Raw genomic sequence first — 17,844 nt, forward strand, 5'->3', positions numbered from 1 at the left:
TTTGTCGAATGTCGATCGACCAAACAAACATTCAACCGACAAGTAGAACAAAATGTGATTCAACAGTGAATTTGTTTGTTTGTTTTTTCTTATAATGTTATCCTTCTGTGTAAAACACCTTTCATGGCATCATCATCATCAACAACGTCATTCAAATAACATGTCAATTTTAAATAGAATTAATTTTTTTCATTATTGGTCATATCAATTGACCATAATTGTGATAATTTTTGTGTACACTATTTCCGATATCGATTCGATAACAATCGATAGTCAACAAAATTCTAGTTCATCAAAATCTTCTGAGATTCTTCAAGAATCAACATCAGGAAGAATATATCTTGAAAATGGTATGAATTTACCATTATCGATTCAACAACAACAGTCGGCTACAACTTTAACACCTCAAATATCATCATCATTATTACCACAATCAAAAATGAATGATGATGATAAACCAACAAATCAACCACAATTTTCCGTACAAATCTATTTGATTATTTTCATTGGTTTTGTGCCAGCTTGTCTTGGTGGATTAGCTTGGTGTGGAATGCATAATCGATGTTGTCGAAACAAAAATCATCAATGTTCATCACATCAAACAACCGATTTTGAATATGGTAATAATGGCTGCAATAATATTAGTGATAAAAATAATAATTTTCAAGATTGTAATAAACGATATAATCAGAAAAATATTACTCTGAATAATATGATCAACGTAAGACGATCAAATGGTATTGTTCGTAGTCGTCCAGTACATTCTAGTTATGAAGTTCCAAGAAATTCTTTGGAAATGTTAGAAGTACTTGGTGAAGGAAATTTTGGTCAAGTATGGAAAGCTCGTAGTCATTATTTTGGCAATAAAGACAATACAAAACTTGTTGCAGTCAAAACAAATAAATGTTTGTTAAAATGTTATTTGAATAAATCAAAAAAGGTCATTGTTATTGTTAATATTACTTTATTTTTTGATTTATCTGAAATAGTGACAGAAAACAGTGAGCCACAGAATGATATATTGAAAGAATTAGACATCATGGTACAATTAGGATCACATCCAAATGTTGTTCGTTTACTAGGTTGTTGCACTGAAAACAGTAAGTACAATCAATATGAATCCATTGAAAAAAAAACTATTAATCAAATTGACATTAAAATAATGAAGAGCCATTTTATATTGTGATGGAGTTTGTATCACAAGGAAAACTATTATCATATCTACGACAACATCGAGATGATTATCTGAATGTCATCAATGATTATAATTCAGTAGCAAAATCTTCAACAACGATGAATGCACATTATAATCATAATCATAATCATAATCAACAACAAAATCCAAATCGGCCATTTATCAACAATAATAATTACATGACTTATTATCATCATACAAATAATAACAATGATGGTTATGGTGAGATTAATCGTAAATCGTTTTCAAAATCGATGAACAAACATTTACAACAAAATGAAAATGATCAATCATTGTCATCTTATGATTTGATTCATTTTGCCTATCAAATTTCTAAAGGAATGGAATTCATAAGTAGTCATGGAGTAAGTTCAAATCGAATTACATTTGTTCAAACGAAAACAATATCTTTACAATATTAAAATTATTAATCATTCAAATATAATTCAATTCATTTATTTATAAAATAGATCATACATCGTGATTTGGCCGTTCGTAACATATTGATCGATGAGAATAAAAACTGTAAAGTGGCCGATTTTGGTCTTAGTCGAAGTATACGTGATAAGGATTGCGATATGTATGAAATGAAACATGGTGGCCAAGTTCCAGTTCGTTGGATGAGTCCCGAAGCCTTGACAATGGGAATCTTTTCGATCAAAAGTGATGTATGGGCATTTGGAATTACATTATGGGAGATTGTTACTTTAGGATCAACACCATATATCGGTATGAGTGCACCCGAAGTTATTAACTATATCCGACAGGGCAATATCTGTTCACAACCTGTACATTGTAATGATCATTTGTATGATCTCATGAAAAGTTGTTGGGCATATAAAGCAGATGACCGATTCACATTCACACAAATTAAATATCATTTAATGAAAATGTTGTTGGCCATTCAGGAGAATAACAACAAAGACAATTACATTGATCTGGATAATTTTAATAATTCATTGTATTATTTCAATACCACTGATCCATCGGATGAAAAACTTTAAACATTATGATTTTTGTAAGAATATTATCATTTAAATTTATGTACATAAAATTATCAATTGTGAACAATAATCATTTGAATATACTTTCTAATAATTCTTCATCAAGCTCATTTGGATTAGGTTTTTGTTGACGTATTTGTTCATCAGTCACTCGTTGTTTATATGTTCGATTATTATCATTATAGATGGCTCTTTTATGTCGATTACGGTCAATCATTTCGGCATAAAATGTTGCTTCGCGTTTAGCACGGCCAATTTCTAGGCGTAGTTTCTGATCTCTTAAAGCTTTTTCATAGGCCATTTGTTCGGCCAAATGACTCCATTTGAATCGTTTTAGATATTTCATATTCCATAAGGCATCATGAAATTTTGTATGACGTTTACCGCCGATTTGTTTTCCATTCAACGTATTTGCCACCATTTTAGCAACACTTTTTTTCTTAAATTCAATCCATCCTTCAGTATAACGATAAATCTTTTTACGTTTTCGTCCGCCTGGTTTTCTTAGAGATGAATCTTTCTCCAAATAAATTCGTTCAATTTCGCCATATTTGCACAGTATTTGACGGATATTTTTAACAGTAATTCCTTCTGGAATATAGCTTAAATATACGATTCCTCTTTTACAAGATTTAGGCTTCGTGATATTAATGATTTTTTGTTGTTTTTTTCTGCTGACTTTGGGCGAACATGTTACTGATTGATCATTATCCGCTGCTATATATAAATTTCAATTAGGAAAAAGGAAAAAAAATTTCAATTAATTACAAACCTTCAATCGGAGAATCAACCGTCAAATTTTCGTTTGATGGTTCAGAATTCATGATTGACTTTGGAACATTGCAAAATCGAAAATTCTCGTGTGAAATCGAGGACCACGTCGAAATTCAGAACCTTTCATAAAGTACGTTTTCGTAAAAAAATCCAATTAAAAAAATTCTATATTTTGGAAAATTTAATTTTACTTTATTAAAATCATAACAATGGTTGAATCAACAGGATTTAAATTCGAAAATGGAGAAAGGTTCGATTCCTGTTTCGAGACGTTTCCAAAGTTATGGCCAACCCAAGCGGTAAAATCAATAGTTTATCCCAATTCAATCTTGTTATATGTGATGAACATTTAATGACCATCGATGAAGTTGCCAATAAATATGAAACCGATTTAAAAAATGGTCTAACAAGTGAAAAAGTTCAAATAAATGCTCAAAAACATGGCTTGAATCAATTGACACCACCGAAAAAAACTCCAGGAATAATTAAATTTATCAAATTGTTATTTAGTGGATTCTCATTGTTATTATGGGTTGGGGCAATATTATGTATCGTATCATACTTTATCAATAAAGATGAACAAACAGTAAGAATTGTTGGATTTTTTCATTCATTAAATGCTTTCTTATTTTCTCTTTTCTAGCTTTATCTCGGATTTGCTCTGATTTTCGTTGTTATAATAACTGTAGCGTTTACATATTATCAAGAATCCAAGTCATCAGCTATTATGGAATCATTTAAATCACTTATTCCACATGTAGCACATGTAATCCGTGATGGTAAATTAATAGAAATTGATTCTAAAGAGATTGTTCTTGGCGACGTTATTGAAGTTATCGGTGGCAATCAAGTTGCTGCCGATATCAGGATAATCGAAGCTTATGGTTGTAAATTTGATAATTCATCTATAACTGGTGAATCTGAACCACAATACCGTACGACTGAATTGAAACCAGAAATTGAAAATCCATTAGAAGCTGAAAATCTTGCTTTCTTTTCATCATACTGTACGGAAGGACGTGCTCGTGGTATTGCTATACGAATAGGTGATCAAACTGTTATTGGAAAAATTGCCAGTTTAACTCAACAACAAGAAAGTCAAACATCGATTGCAAGAGAGATAAACAGATTTATTAAAATCATTACCATTTTCGCATTATTTTTGGGAGTGACATTTTTATTGCTATCACTAATAATGGGATATAGTTTTATTAATGCCATCATCTTTTTTATCGGAATTATTGTCGCAAATGTTCCCGAAGGATTAATAGCAACAGTCACTGTTTGTCTAACGCTTACAGCCAAATCTCTTAGTAAAAAGAATTGTCTGGTGAAAAATCTTGAAGCTGTTGAAACATTGGGCTCAACATCGATTATTTGTTCGGATAAAACGGGTACTTTGACTCAGAATAAGATGCATGTTTCGCATGTTTGGTTCAATAATCAAGTAATGGAACCATTGGTTGAAGGTAACTTGCAAATGCTAAAACAATCATTAGCAGATGATAAACGATTCCAAGATTTTCTTCGAGTGACAACACTTTGCAGTAAAGCAAATATTGAAATCGATTCTAATCATCAAAAGTAAGTAATCAAATGACAAGCAATCAGCTTTTGAAGTTTTACTTTATTTTTATTTCAGAATTTTTCATGGTGATGCTTCCGAAGTAGCACTCTTGAAATTTCTTATCAAAATAGGTGTTAATATTGAAAAAATTCGTCAACGACATCCTATCGTTCATGAGATACCGTTTAATTCTACCAATAAATTTCATATTACCGTACATGATATTAGCCAATTTGAGCCACATGCTAAACATAAATATTTGATTTGTTTGAAAGGTGCACCGGAAATAATTTTAAAACTTTGCCGATCAGTTGTATTACAAGAGCAATGTTTGAAATTGAAAACAGAAACTAAACAAGATCTTGACAGTGTTTGCTCATTTTTTGCTTCAATGGGTGAACGTGTATTGGCATTTTCCGAATATTACACCAATGACTATAAATCTTTTTTGGATACTAAAGATGATAAAAAAACATTGGGCGAAAAATTCTTGGACGAAATGAATTTTACATTATTAGGTGTCATGTCATTAATTGATCCACCAAGACCAGAAGTTCCGGATGCAGTTGAAAAATGTCGTCAGGCTGGAGTACGAGTTTTCATGGTGACTGGTGATCATCCGATCACAGCTAAAGCGATTGCCAAACAAGTTGGAATTCTATCCCACGACGATAGAAAAATTACTATTCTTAACGATGAAATATTGCAAGAATTTCTAGGCCATTCAACAAACCATTCTCTATTAAAAGACGACCAAGATCAAACTATTGAAGAATATGAAGAAAAATCCATTGTAATACCCGGTTGGATTCTTAATCAATTCACTGAAGATCAATTGGATCATTTAGTAGAGAATTATAGAGAAATAGTTTTCGCTCGTACCAGTCCACAGCAAAAACTTTTGATCGTTGATAGTTGTCAACGATTAGGCCACATAGTTGCCATGACAGGTGATGGTGTTAATGATTCACCTGCTTTGAAAAAAGCTAACATTGGTATATCGATGGGAATCAATGGATCGGATGTATCCAAAGAAGCAGCTGATATAATATTGATGGATGATAATTTTGCATCGATTGTTGTCGGCATTGAAGAAGGTCGAGTTATTTTTGATAATCTTAAAAAATCTATATCATATGTACTTGCTTCAAATTTTGCCGAAATTGTTCCATTTATATTCTATGTTATATTCGGATTTCCATTAGCACTTGGAACCATAACGATACTTTGTATTGATCTTGGTACGGACATACTTCCATCGATTTCATTGGCTTATGAAGAAGCGGAATCTGATATTATGAAACGTAAACCACGAAATCCAAAAGAAGATCATCTTGTCACAGGAAAATTGATTCATCGATCATATTTTCAGCTCGGCATGATACAAGCAGCTGCCGGATTTTTTACCTATTTTTGTGTTATGGGCGATCATGGATTTTATATCTCACAATTGTTCCATCTTCGCAGATATTGGGATGATAAAAATTATATTATCATTGATTTAAATAACCAACCATGGGTATGTTTGAAACAATATTGAACGATTTTATATTCCTGTTATAATCTGAAATTAATTTTCCAATTACACACAGTCTTATGATAAAAGAAAAATTCTCGAATACACATGTCAAACTTCATATTTTGTTTCGATTGTTGTTTGTCAATGGATGGATCTAATTCTATGCAAAACACGTGTCAATTCAATTTTTCATCAAGGAATGACCAATCATGTATTGAATAGTAGTTTGATTGTCGAAACATTCATAGCGTTATTTCTTGTTTATTGTCCTGGTGTCGAAAAAGTTTTAAAACTTTATCCACTCAAGTAACGATTCAATAATGATTGAATTTCAGAAAAAAACAAAATTAATCGTTTTTTTTCTTCTTTACTTTTCAGATGGTGGTATGGTTGGTTTACATCCATTCCATTTACTATATATATGTTGATATATGATGAAACTCGACGTTGGTTTATACGAAACAGGCCGAAGGGATTTTTTGCTCGAGAAACTTGTCAATGAAATTTATGAATCTGAAAACAGTGAATTTGATTCATTTTTTAATGCTCAAAAAGAAAATTTTATTTTATTTCATTTTAATTTCCACATATAATTGAAAAAGCAGATAAAAAAATTAAATTCTTCAAAAATATAGATGCCGCCAGAAGCTTTTTCAAATTTGAAAAATTTCATGGAAAAAAACAGTTTTCCCCTCATTCTTTCACTTATTTTGGGGAAAAACGCGCGAAAGAAAAACAATAAGTTTTCATTGATCGATTCGATTTTTTTTTCACAAGAACTTTGATTTTATTCGAAAAAATAATTGATTGCAAAAAAAATAGTCTATAATTATCATTATAGTAACTAGAATTGAAACTTTCGGTCAAAACAAAACCAAAAAAAAAAATAAATAACGAAATACGAAAACAGCATATGACAATTTTACAAATGAATGATTTGTAAAGTGAAAAAAATTATACCCTACAATTCGTAACCTTTTCTGTAGATTGTCTTTTTGCGTGTCCTCTCTACTTGCCATTGTGTTATTTTGTGGTTAGATTTCCGAGTTTTTTTTATCTATTTTCATCAATCGGGAAATATTGGTCGATCGAAAAAAAAATGGAAAAGTTGCCGGATAATAATTATGATTTAACTTTCGATATTCTCTATTCTTCTTCTTCTTTTTTTGTTGTTGTTGTAAGTCTCGTGATGATTTCGATCATTATTATGACAGATTCGATCAATTTCATCATCATCATTCATTCATTCATTGTTGATGTATTTGCCATTAGCCATTCAAGAAAAAAAATATATTTTGTCTTCAAAATCGTTTTCGAATCATTCCAATTGCTTGTTTAGAAACAAAAAAAAATTTACAATTATGAAATCACGTTTTTGTGAAGAATTTGAATATCAAAAACAATATTATTTTGATCAAACATTTCCAATTGAACAAATTAAAAATAATATTGTATTTTCGTTTGAAGTTTGGCCACCATTTATAAATCTATTTAATTTGGAAAAAAATTCATCAACAATTATATGTGGTCCATTATTGGGCTATCTAATTGAATTGTCTTATAAATTGAAAAGCAAGTAAGTGTTAAATGAATGTAAATTGTCCTTGTTTTTATTGAATTGATTTTTTTAACTAATTTTGTTCAAGTTTAACATATATACCTGATTTAGAGAATAATACATTACCTTTTGCGGGTTTCGATGAATATGGTATCAATCTTATTCTTACACCATTCACACCAATGAATAAATTTGATGAATTTGTTCAGGAACATATACATCTAAGTCGAATAGTCAATGATGTACCTATGTTAAGCATACTATCAGGAAAGAAAAAATTGAAAATAAATTGGTCTGTGTTCAATTCGTTTAACGTTTCATTCGTTCATCTTAATATAATATTTTTTCTATTCATCGGTTATTGTATGTTGATTTCAAATTGGATGATTATTGGTTCATGGAAATTAAAAATCATTTATGATATGATACGTTGTTTGCTTACTCAACCAATACAACGATTACATCATGAAAAAATAATCCGTTATTTTATGCTGAATCTATTATGGTTATCATTTTTTCTGAAACTTTTTTTATCATATACATTATTGGCACTTAATCAATTTGGCCAAGCTCATGATAAAATTGATTCATTGAATGATCTAGTTCGTCATCGAAATATGGAAATTTTTCTTTTCGAAGGTGAACCATCTCAAACTATATTGACAGATTCGGATCATCCACTCTATGCTGATTTGAAAGATCGTCTTTTAATTCAAGGTTTGATCATTAATCTTCATTTTTTTTGGAATTTTGATAATAGAATTATTAGTTTATCTTTATTTTTAATCAAACAGATCCACCAAATGAAAGTATTGAAGAATGGGAAATTCAAATTGCAAATGAAATAAATGAACGAAAAATAGCAATGATAAGTGATCAATATTATCTTGATCATTTATACAACACGTTTATCAATGAATTTCCGAACCTATATCGATCAAAACAAAATACTGTTATACAGCCATATTATCTTCCATTAAGTAATAATAATTCAAATAAGATGGATGAATCATTCAATGAAATGTAAGAGTAAATAAAAATGAACATTTATTGAAAATGAAATGAAAATCAATAATTATTATTATGATTATTTATGGTTATTTATTTCGGGTATTTTGAAATTTATAAAATGCCTTTAGGATAAGAATATTATCGGAAAATGGCTTGTACAATTATTGGGTGTTGGAAACATTCTATCATGCTGAAATGGAAACACAAAAGAAAATGAAAAAATTCAAACGAAATGATGATGAACGTTCATCACATAAACATTCGATGGATGATTTTCAAACAAAATCATTGTCCATCAATGATATACAGGCCATCATATACATATATTATATATTTTCAATCAATTCTTTAGTAATTTTTTTCATAGAAATTATTAATTATAAATTTCCATTGAAAAATATTCAATCAATATTATTGTCAATAGGAAAAAAATTACTAAACAAATTGTTTAATATAATTAAAATGTCAATAAACAAATTATTTAAAGAATAATTTATTTTCAAAATAAACTGATAATGTTGATGATGTTAATGATGAAAAGAGACATGTAATGATCAAAAGAATTAGAGAATATAAAAAAGTTAGAATAATGATGACGATGATGATGATGAATAAGAATCGAAATAAACAAACAAACAAACAAACAAAAAAGCTAAATTAAACTAAATTAAATTAAATTATATTAATCATCTCAATCGTATGTGAATGTAATGTTTTATGTTTGTTTGTTTGTTTTTTTTGTATGAAAAAACGTGAAATCAAAAATAATTTCTATTTGTCTTTTTTTTGGTTTTTTTGTTGCTTATTTTCATAATAATGATTATGATGTTTCAATGAATTTGTCTATGTTGTAAAGAGTATAGTGGTCCTTGTCTTTCACATCATCAAAAACATCATTTGAAAATCATTATTATGAACACGAATTTATAAATGTTTGTTTGTAACATGAATTTATTTATTTATTAGATTTTTTGTATGATGATTTTTGTTAAATTGATTTAGCAAAAAGTTTGTTTCACTAATTGTAGTCCTTTGAATAGGGTTTGATTTTGAAAATTTATAGGAGTTTCACAACGTGGTTCATCGGATATTAATCTAACTGAATCCATTGGTTCTTCTAAAATCCATGTCAATCGACAACGACAATCCCAAGGATTTTCACTCAATTGTAATACTTGAGCAACGCCTGGTCCGGCACTTGGCAAAAATGGTAAAGTTGTAAGACGATTTTCCGATAGTAAAACTTCACGAAGTTCGGGTAATTTTTCGAAAAATTCTCCATTTAAACTTGTCAGTTTATTATGGTCAAGTTTTAATGTACGTAAACGATAAAGATGTGGTGCAAATGCTTGACGTGATAAATGTGTAATCTGATTTCGACTTAGATCAATCAATTCAAGTTCGGCAAAATTATAGAATGCACCACTTTCAATCAATGAAATATTACATGATGTTATGATCAATTTGAACAATTGCATCGGTTCATTTCGTGTACCATAATGGCCAAGACAACGAGTAGAAAATGTTGATGAAATCATATCACCAGCAACAAGACAATCTTTAAGTATAAGTTCATTTAGACGTTCAAATTTCGGTTGAAATAGACTACAAGATGTAGACATTCGTAACATATTTCTATGCATTATAATTTGTTGTACATCACGATCGACAGCAATTAAATTATCATAATGTCGTGGTTTTGAACAATCACCCACAAATAATATTGAATCAAAACGAGGACCATCAGTAAACAATTCATATGAAATATGAAAACTTTTATTTGGTGGTATGGTTGATTGTTTTGTTGTACCAGAATTATCTGAACTAGTAGCCGTTGGATCATCATTAGAATATGGTTCTATACAATGAATCTCTAATCGATTCCAATAGATAGAACGTGTAGAATTCAATAGATGATCAAATGCTCGACGAATTTGATCAACCGATTGTACATTATAACAGATAAATGTACGGGACAATAAATCACAATCACAAAATAAATCATTATCAACATAGGAACAATTTTTAAGCAATTTTGTATAGTTTAAATTTGATGACCATTCTTGATAATGAAAAACATGACGATCGATTAAATGTGAAACGGCAGCAACAGCAGCGGCTGCATCTTCAGCTGCTAAAGCTTCTTCATCATTAGCTGTTGCATCGGGTGTTTGTGCAAGATGATGATGATTGTCCGATGTTCCAATATTTGACTGTTGTTTTGCATCAATAATTTTTAAAGACAATCGTCCACAACAAAATAACAATAATAAAATTGTTGACAATAAATAATTCTTCATTATTCAAATCAAATTGATTGATATTATGTAACGAAAAGCACACGCTATAATTTCAAATTTAACACCGCGTACATGTGAACAGGATATACAAAAATACTAGATGATGAAACTAGATAAAAAAAAACAATTCAAACCAGGATTCACTTGAATCAAATGTTTGTTTGTTTGTTTTATGAAGTAGTGGATGATGGTGATGGACAGTTGCTTTTTGATGTTCTGGTCTTTTTAAGGAATAAATATTGATTCAAAAACAAAAACTTCAAAGAAGGATACACTAAATATTAGGCATAGTGGTACAATGGAATGTTAATACAGATCATACTGTATCATATTTTTCAATCATATATTCTATCTATTTCTTTAAGAGTGTTGATCACTATTAAAAACAAAATAGTCAACAACCGAAAGAACAACAACCAGAACAGAAAAAAAAAGTCAATGACAAAAAATTTGATGAACGGATGTAGCTTGTTAAATAAGGAAAAATATACTCAAGATGCTAATATTTTGAATGATAGAAGCAAAAAACAAAAAAAAATATTGCTTGTAATGAAATTGGAAACCATCGCATCCTCATACAACACATCACTAACCCCCCTCTCCTCCCCGTAGAGATCCAGAAATGATCCGATTTGAATGTGTGAAAAAAGAGACACCAAAAAAAATATAATCAAAGACAATAACAAGAAAAAAAAACGAGAAGCCATTCGAGGTCGTGTTTGTTCATTCCATTCAAAGGCGTGTATGTGTGTGTGTGTGTTAAAGCTCATTATATTTTCATTGATCCGTTTCATTTCGTGTGTGTGTTTTATCAAATTGACATTTTCATTGGAAATTGGATACCAAAAGATGATGATGATGACAAGTTTAAAGAAGATAATAAGGAGAAAGTTTTTTTTTGCTGGAAAAAAATCGAATCAAAAAAAAAAACATAGAATGACATAATGAAACAAGAAGAAAAATAAAGTGTAATTCAAGTTGAATAACATGAAGGCGGTATTAACAAAAACAAAAATAAGGAGTATCACAAAAATTAACATCAATCAATTTGGGATTCTCTTCTTTTTTTTTGTTGAAAATCTTTAATGTTCATCATGTTACATGATGATATGATTGAAATGTCCAACCAAATAATTTTCAAATCTAAATGATTTTAGATTTCTAGGTTTACTAAACAAAACAAAGCGAAAAAATTCAATGGATATTTAGTGACTTTTTATTTTGATTTTTTTCCTTCTTTGTAGATTTTGGAAATTCCTGGCTTTAGGCTTGCCATCACAAACACATACATTGACTGTTTATTATAGAATTTCAAAGAATTTTTTTTTGTTTAATATTCCTGGAATGCAAACATAGCATAAACCGGAACAAAAGTGAAGCAAAAAGAAAAAAAAATAGATTAAAAAACTGTTTGAAATGAAATTGCAAATGTGTTCATCATCATCATCATCCAAAAAAAGGGTTAAATGTTTATATTCATTCCTTCTCATTTGCTTTTTTTTTCTCATTTCATTAAAATCTGATTTATTTTTTGCTTTTGTTGGATGCTAAAAAAGTAAAAAGTGAGAAAAAAAATAAACAAACACATCATCATCATCATTCTATGGAAAAGTCAATTAATAATTTTGGGTTTTTTCTGTATAAAGGCTACTTAAAAAAAAAATGATAATTTTCGTTGTTGTTAGTTGAAACTTTTTTTCAAGCTATTATTATCCTGAATCTATTTTGACAAAAGAAGAGTGAAAGAATTCTCTTTGAAAAAGAAATGGTCCATAAATCGGGTTAAAATGGCCAAATATAAAAATATTCGTGACAATATGTAGTGTGTTCAGCGATAAACAACAAAAACTGGAAATAAACTAACTGAATATTAAAATATTCAAAAAGGAAAATGTAAACAAATTCCAGTTTAGATTCAATGTACATTGTATATTGTTTTGTTCATTTTTTTGTTCGGTTGGCCTTGCCATTTGTTATTATTATTTAGAAATTCAAATAAAACTAAAATTTTTAAATTTTTGAATCTTGACAAAAACTATTTGCTGTTGGTTCTTTTTTTTACACTGGTTACGTATTCCATTAGTATTTGCATTACAATCATTGGATACAGGAAAAAAATCGCTCAATTATAGTTGTTGTTGTTACGATGTTTTACCAGATTTTTTTTTGAAAACTTTATCAACTACGATCATCATTTAGATTGATGATGATGATTTGATACGGTGATTTTTGAATATTGTAAAAATTTTTTTAAATAAAAACTTTAAATTTTTTGAATTAAGAATCGATTGAAACAGATGTCACATGGTAAAATTCATAAATATTGACAAAATATTTTCATCGAAAATTTATGATTTTTGAAAAAAATCATCACTATCAGGGCATCATAAATCATTAATCCATTATAGTTTTTTTCAGAATCCTTGAATTCTAGAATTTTTTTTTTTATAATCTAATAATTTATTATTTTATTACAAAAAACCCTTATACCTAAAAAATAAGGGTAAATAATTTATTAAAATAATTTATTAGTAAAAGTAACAATAAATATTTCATTCGAATTGTTGACTTATTATAAATTGCCTGATGATTTTTTTCAAATAAATTTGTTTATTAAAATTGACCAAAATGTTTGATCGGTCATTTTGGTTATGTTTATGTTGGTGGTTGATGACCATTACATTTGTATGGGCTGCAAAATATCCTATCATCGTGGATAATGAGAAAAGTATGCATAGATTTCCATATAAACCAATATATGGTTTACCTGATAATTTGAATTGTACAAATGATTTACGAAAAAAATTTAATGAATGTGAAGATGATGCCAGTGAAACATGGTCAATTACGATTGATGAATATGTAAGAAATTTTTACCTGATCAAAGAAAAAATTCTAAAAATCATTCATTTTTGTTTTGAATAAAATAGTTTTATGAAACAAGAAAATTTTGTTGTTTTGCCTGGTCACAATTAACATGTGAAATATCTGTAGCCAAAGAATGTGAAAAAGAATACGCTGAATTACTTCTACAACAAACAATAGATTCATTTGATAAAATTTGTAGTTCAAAAAATTATGGCAGTAAAAGCATTCCTTGTTCGATTACACCAAAGATACAGCAAATATTAATTATTGTTGGTGTGATTGTTGGAATAATAACATTTTTGTGTTTGATAGCTGGATTGGCATATAAATGTAATCAAGCAAGTAAAATAGGTAAATTAAAAACCCAAGCATACAAGTTAGCTGAAGAAAATAAAAAGAGGTAATATTTGAAAAATTCTTTGAATTCTATTTTATTAACTAAATTCGATGGTTTTTTGCTCACCTTTATTGATTCATGTTGGTTGTTTAATATTCAGGGAAATTCAAGCCATATTGGATAGTTATAAAGGACGTGGTGCAAAGTTGAATAAGCAAGGACAGCCATCAAATATAGGATCATCATTTTTAACAAAAAAGAATGATTCTAAAAAGTTACTTGTTACTAGTGGATCCATTCGGAATATTCCACAATCTTCCCAAGATCAAACAGATATCATAATAACTTCAACATCAAACCAACCCGAATTGGAGAATATTACGAAACCGGACTCTTCATCTTTAACAGATGGAATTCTCATTGAAAATGCTAATAAAAAAGGTAAGTAAAAATTTACCTGATTTGAATATGATTAGTAAATCTTTATTATCATAAAAACTATCGGATTTCTAATTCAAAATAACAGTAGCACCACCAAAACCACCAAGAAAATCGAAAATGTTGGTGAGTCCTACGGCGGAACCGGACATTTCATCTTCAACACAGGGAAGTCACCTCGAAAATGCTAATAAAAAAGGTAAGTCCTTTATAATTGGTTTGAATAAGATTAGAGTAAATCTTTATTAACTTAAAAACTATCGAATTTCCAATTTAAAATAACAGTAGCACCACCAAAACCACCAAGAAAATCGAAAATGTTGGTGAGTCCTACAAAACCGGACATTTCATCTTCAACACAGGAAAATCTTGAAAATTCTAATAAAAGATGTATGTACTATATTTGATTTGAATAAGATTAGTATATTTTTATCATCATAATTATCTTAATAACTAACGGATAACAGTAGCACAAAGACCAATACCAAAAAAATTAAAATACCAGAATTTAGGGGAATTGTGGGCTTCATTTGCATTAAAAGATGATCAAACCAATGTTAATAAAGCAGGTAAGTCTATATCTGATTTGAATATTAATAAAATATTGTCTAATGCCACTGAATTGGTATATTAATGCCATCGTGTACATAAAACAGGTCAGGAACGAATTCTAATACCAGTAGACCAGATGTCTGATGAAAGTAAAAGAAGGTAATATTTGAAAAAAATTCTCTGAATAAATATTAACTAAATTTGATCGAATTTTTTTCTCATCTTTAATGATTCATGATGAATAATGGTTCAATATTTAGAGAAACTGAAGCCATATTTGAAAGTTATAGAGGACGTCCATTTCGCCAGTATCAAACAAGGACGAATAAAAGTATAACAACAAATCAATCAGCCATTAATAAAAAAGGTAAATTTGATTTAAATATGATTAGTAAATATTTATCAATTATTATTATCTTTAAAAGTATCGGATTTATAATTTCTGAATCTTGCAGGTCTTGGTAGAATTACGTCCGACATTTCATCTTCCTCACAAGGAAATCTTGAAAATGCTAATAAAAGATGTATGGTACTATATTTGATTTGAAAATAAGATTAGTAAATTTTTATCATCATAATTATCTTAATTTTTAATTTACAATAACAGTAGCACAAAGACCAATACCAAAAAAATTAAAATACCAGAATTTAGGGGAATTGTGGGCTTCATTTGCATTAAAAGATGGTCAAACCAATGTTAATAATCAATGTAAGTATCTATCTATCTGATTTGAATATGATTTGTAAAACCTTTTAAATCACATAAAATCATCTTAAAAACTTTCGGAATTCTAATTTACAATAGCAATATCACCAATACCAACACCAACACCAACGCCATCATCTTCATTACCAATAACAACAACCACCGATAAATTGACTTCAAACATTAGCCAAGAATTGTTGAATGTAAGCATGGATAAACTCATATAAAACAAGAAATACATCAATCGAAATTATAAAAAATATGTTTGTTTTCGGATGAAACATCACCAATCACATTATCATTAATCAGTTACGTTTGATTTTTATTTATTGATTACTTAAAAGTAAAAAAAAAAAAGAAACAAACAAATCTTATTTCCATTCATCATAAATAATAATAATAATAATTTATTCAATTTTTTCAAAAATTACAAATAAATTTACATTTACATTGCATATAGAATAATGGTATTAGATCGTAAGTATTAGAGAAGAAAAATTGTCATTTTTGTAGAGGTTATGATGATGATTTGGTTGGATGTTGGTTAATAGTGATATACAATGTTAAAATATTGTTTCCAAATGAAATGATAAATGATAATATAAACAAAGAAACAAGAAAAAAGAAAAAAGAATATTTTGTCCACAGAATCTTATATAATTGTTTTTGTTTTTAGTTTCTGATTCATGAAGAATGGTAATATTCAAGAAGAATTTTGTTGTTGTTGTTGTTGAAAAAAGTTATGTAACTTTTGGAAAATGAATGTATGAGTGTGTTTCAACAAAAAGAACGAGAAAAAAGATGTTGAAAAAATCTCCATGCATGTATCCAGGCGTGTAATTTGTTTGTCTGTTTTTTTTCATAATGAAAAACATATAAGATTAGAATGTGTAAATGAAAATGATGAGAGAGGGGTCAGAATAGAAAAGAAACATTGGAATTTTTTTTTCAACGTTGTCAATGTGAATTGGAATTTTGTTTTTGTCTCGAAAGATTTTTTCAGAAAAAACAAAAATTATTCAAACGAACAGGAACAAAAACATGTGTGCACTGAAAACAAAACAAAAAAAAATATTTATGAAAAAAACCTGTCATTTGGACAAATTCTAAGCGAAAAAAAAACTAATAAGAATGTTGTTTTTTTCAAAGAATGTTCTTTAACTTTTTTGAAAAAATGTTTTTTTCCATTTATTTCGAAAATATTTTTATTTTACCCTTTGTTCAGAATCGAAAATAAATCATAATTCAAATAATTCAAATGGATTCGAATTGTTCAGTTCATATATCAAGAATTTTATTCTTTTTTTCCATAATTCCTTTGAACAACAACGAAAATGAAAAAAAGTGTGAAAAGAATGTGAATTTCTTTATTGATTCTTGAAATTCATATTAAATTGAGAGAAAAGAAAATTTTTTTGTTGTTTTTTTTTCAATTTCAAAAATATTTGACTGAATTTGGATGTTGATATGCGCATGAATATTTGAAAAAGAGAGAAAAAATGAATGAAATTATTAAAAAAAACTAAGGCAAACGAAAAACCAAAAACACACCGACAGAATCTAAACCCAACGGAATTCTGTTTATGAAACAAGCGAAAAAATTTGTATTAAAAAAAAAGTTCAACCGAAATTTCGCAATCAAATTAATTAATAATTCCATGTTGAATGATAATTAATCAAACGTTGAAGATATGCTTTTTGTTTTGTTGTAATCGGATTTAAAAAATTCATATTTGAAGTTGAACAGAAAAAAAACCTTCACAATTTCACCATAATGAGCTTCGTTGTGTTTGTAGATTGTATTATTATTATTTTTTTCAATATCTGATCGGAATGGAATTCAAAAAAAAATCAGCCTATTTTGAAATGGTAATTATGAAGATAAAGGAAAAAAACAATGTATTTTGGTTGGGAATTTTTATCACAGTTTATCAAAGTTTTTGTGATGAAAATATCTAATGAAAACCGACAAAGATTTTCTTTCCTGTCCACACACACACACACAACAAAACAAC

The 17,844-nt window shown here is 28.5% G+C and overlaps 6 protein-coding genes across 10 annotated transcripts; 4 read left to right on the forward strand and 2 right to left on the reverse strand.

The window, feature by feature from the left end:
* Positions 1-94: 94 nt before the first annotated feature.
* LOC113794367 (tyrosine kinase receptor Cad96Ca-like) lies at positions 95-2,269 on the forward strand. The gene is made up of 4 exons (XM_027344487.2): positions 95-905; positions 990-1,100; positions 1,169-1,560; positions 1,666-2,269. The coding sequence occupies exons 1-4, from the start codon at positions 95-97 to the stop codon at positions 2,197-2,199; spliced, it is 1,848 nt and encodes a 615-aa protein (XP_027200288.2). The 3' UTR covers positions 2,200-2,269.
* Positions 2,124-3,093, reverse strand: LOC113794370 (activator of basal transcription 1-like). Of its 2 annotated transcripts, none has more exons than XM_027344489.2 (2): positions 2,972-3,093; positions 2,124-2,916 (listed from the first exon to the last, which is right to left on the reverse strand). In XM_027344489.2, exons 1-2 carry the CDS (start codon positions 3,021-3,023, stop codon positions 2,270-2,272), a joined length of 699 nt encoding a protein of 232 aa, XP_027200290.2. In that variant the 5' UTR covers positions 3,024-3,093; the 3' UTR covers positions 2,124-2,269. The 2 variants fall into 2 exon arrangements, with proteins under 2 accessions (XP_027200290.2, XP_027200291.2); XM_027344490.2 differs by having other exon boundaries at positions 2,124-2,913; positions 2,972-3,081.
* On the forward strand, positions 2,992-6,693 carry LOC113794371 (sodium/potassium-transporting ATPase subunit alpha-1-like). Its single transcript, XM_027344491.2, has 6 exons — positions 2,992-3,103; positions 3,199-3,559; positions 3,617-4,557; positions 4,616-6,059; positions 6,133-6,365; positions 6,438-6,693. The coding sequence occupies exons 2-6, from the start codon at positions 3,257-3,259 to the stop codon at positions 6,559-6,561; spliced, it is 3,045 nt and encodes a 1,014-aa protein (XP_027200292.1). The 5' UTR covers positions 2,992-3,103; positions 3,199-3,256; the 3' UTR covers positions 6,562-6,693.
* Positions 6,694-7,315: 622 nt separating this feature from the next.
* On the forward strand, positions 7,316-9,162 carry LOC113794347 (uncharacterized). The gene is made up of 4 exons (XM_075821475.1): positions 7,316-7,635; positions 7,706-8,334; positions 8,412-8,640; positions 8,757-9,162. Exons 1-4 carry the CDS (start codon positions 7,316-7,318, stop codon positions 9,118-9,120), a joined length of 1,542 nt encoding a protein of 513 aa, XP_075677590.1. The 3' UTR covers positions 9,121-9,162.
* Positions 9,106-11,322, reverse strand: LOC113794341 (uncharacterized). Its single transcript, XM_027344460.2, has one exon. It carries the CDS (start codon positions 10,926-10,928, stop codon positions 9,627-9,629), a length of 1,302 nt encoding a protein of 433 aa, XP_027200261.2. The 5' UTR covers positions 10,929-11,322; the 3' UTR covers positions 9,106-9,626.
* A 2,206-nt stretch (positions 11,323-13,528) lies between these two features.
* LOC113794339 (uncharacterized) lies at positions 13,529-16,231 on the forward strand. 4 transcript variants are annotated; one of them, XR_012846507.1, is made up of 11 exons: positions 13,529-13,790; positions 13,859-14,196; positions 14,294-14,574; positions 14,660-14,770; positions 14,857-14,961; positions 15,039-15,140; positions 15,228-15,282; positions 15,384-15,490; positions 15,579-15,652; positions 15,731-15,832; positions 15,929-15,965. XR_012846507.1 is itself a non-coding variant. In XM_027344458.2 (11 exons), the coding sequence occupies exons 1-11, from the start codon at positions 13,557-13,559 to the stop codon at positions 16,054-16,056; spliced, it is 1,632 nt and encodes a 543-aa protein (XP_027200259.2). In that variant the 5' UTR covers positions 13,529-13,556; the 3' UTR covers positions 16,057-16,231. The 4 variants fall into 4 exon arrangements, 1 of the variants encoding a protein (XP_027200259.2); XM_027344458.2 differs by having other exon boundaries at positions 15,579-15,647; positions 15,929-16,231; XR_003474852.2 differs by lacking the exon at positions 15,929-15,965 and having other exon boundaries at positions 15,549-15,647; positions 15,731-15,810.
* The last annotated feature ends 1,613 nt before the right edge of the window (positions 16,232-17,844 follow it).

This window comes from Dermatophagoides pteronyssinus, unplaced genomic scaffold, assembly GCF_027571235.1.
Source record: "Dermatophagoides pteronyssinus isolate colony J.1.1.1.1 unplaced genomic scaffold, Derpt_VIB-CSIC_2022.12 sq0010, whole genome shotgun sequence".
NCBI lineage: Eukaryota > Metazoa > Arthropoda > Arachnida > Sarcoptiformes > Pyroglyphidae > Dermatophagoides > Dermatophagoides pteronyssinus.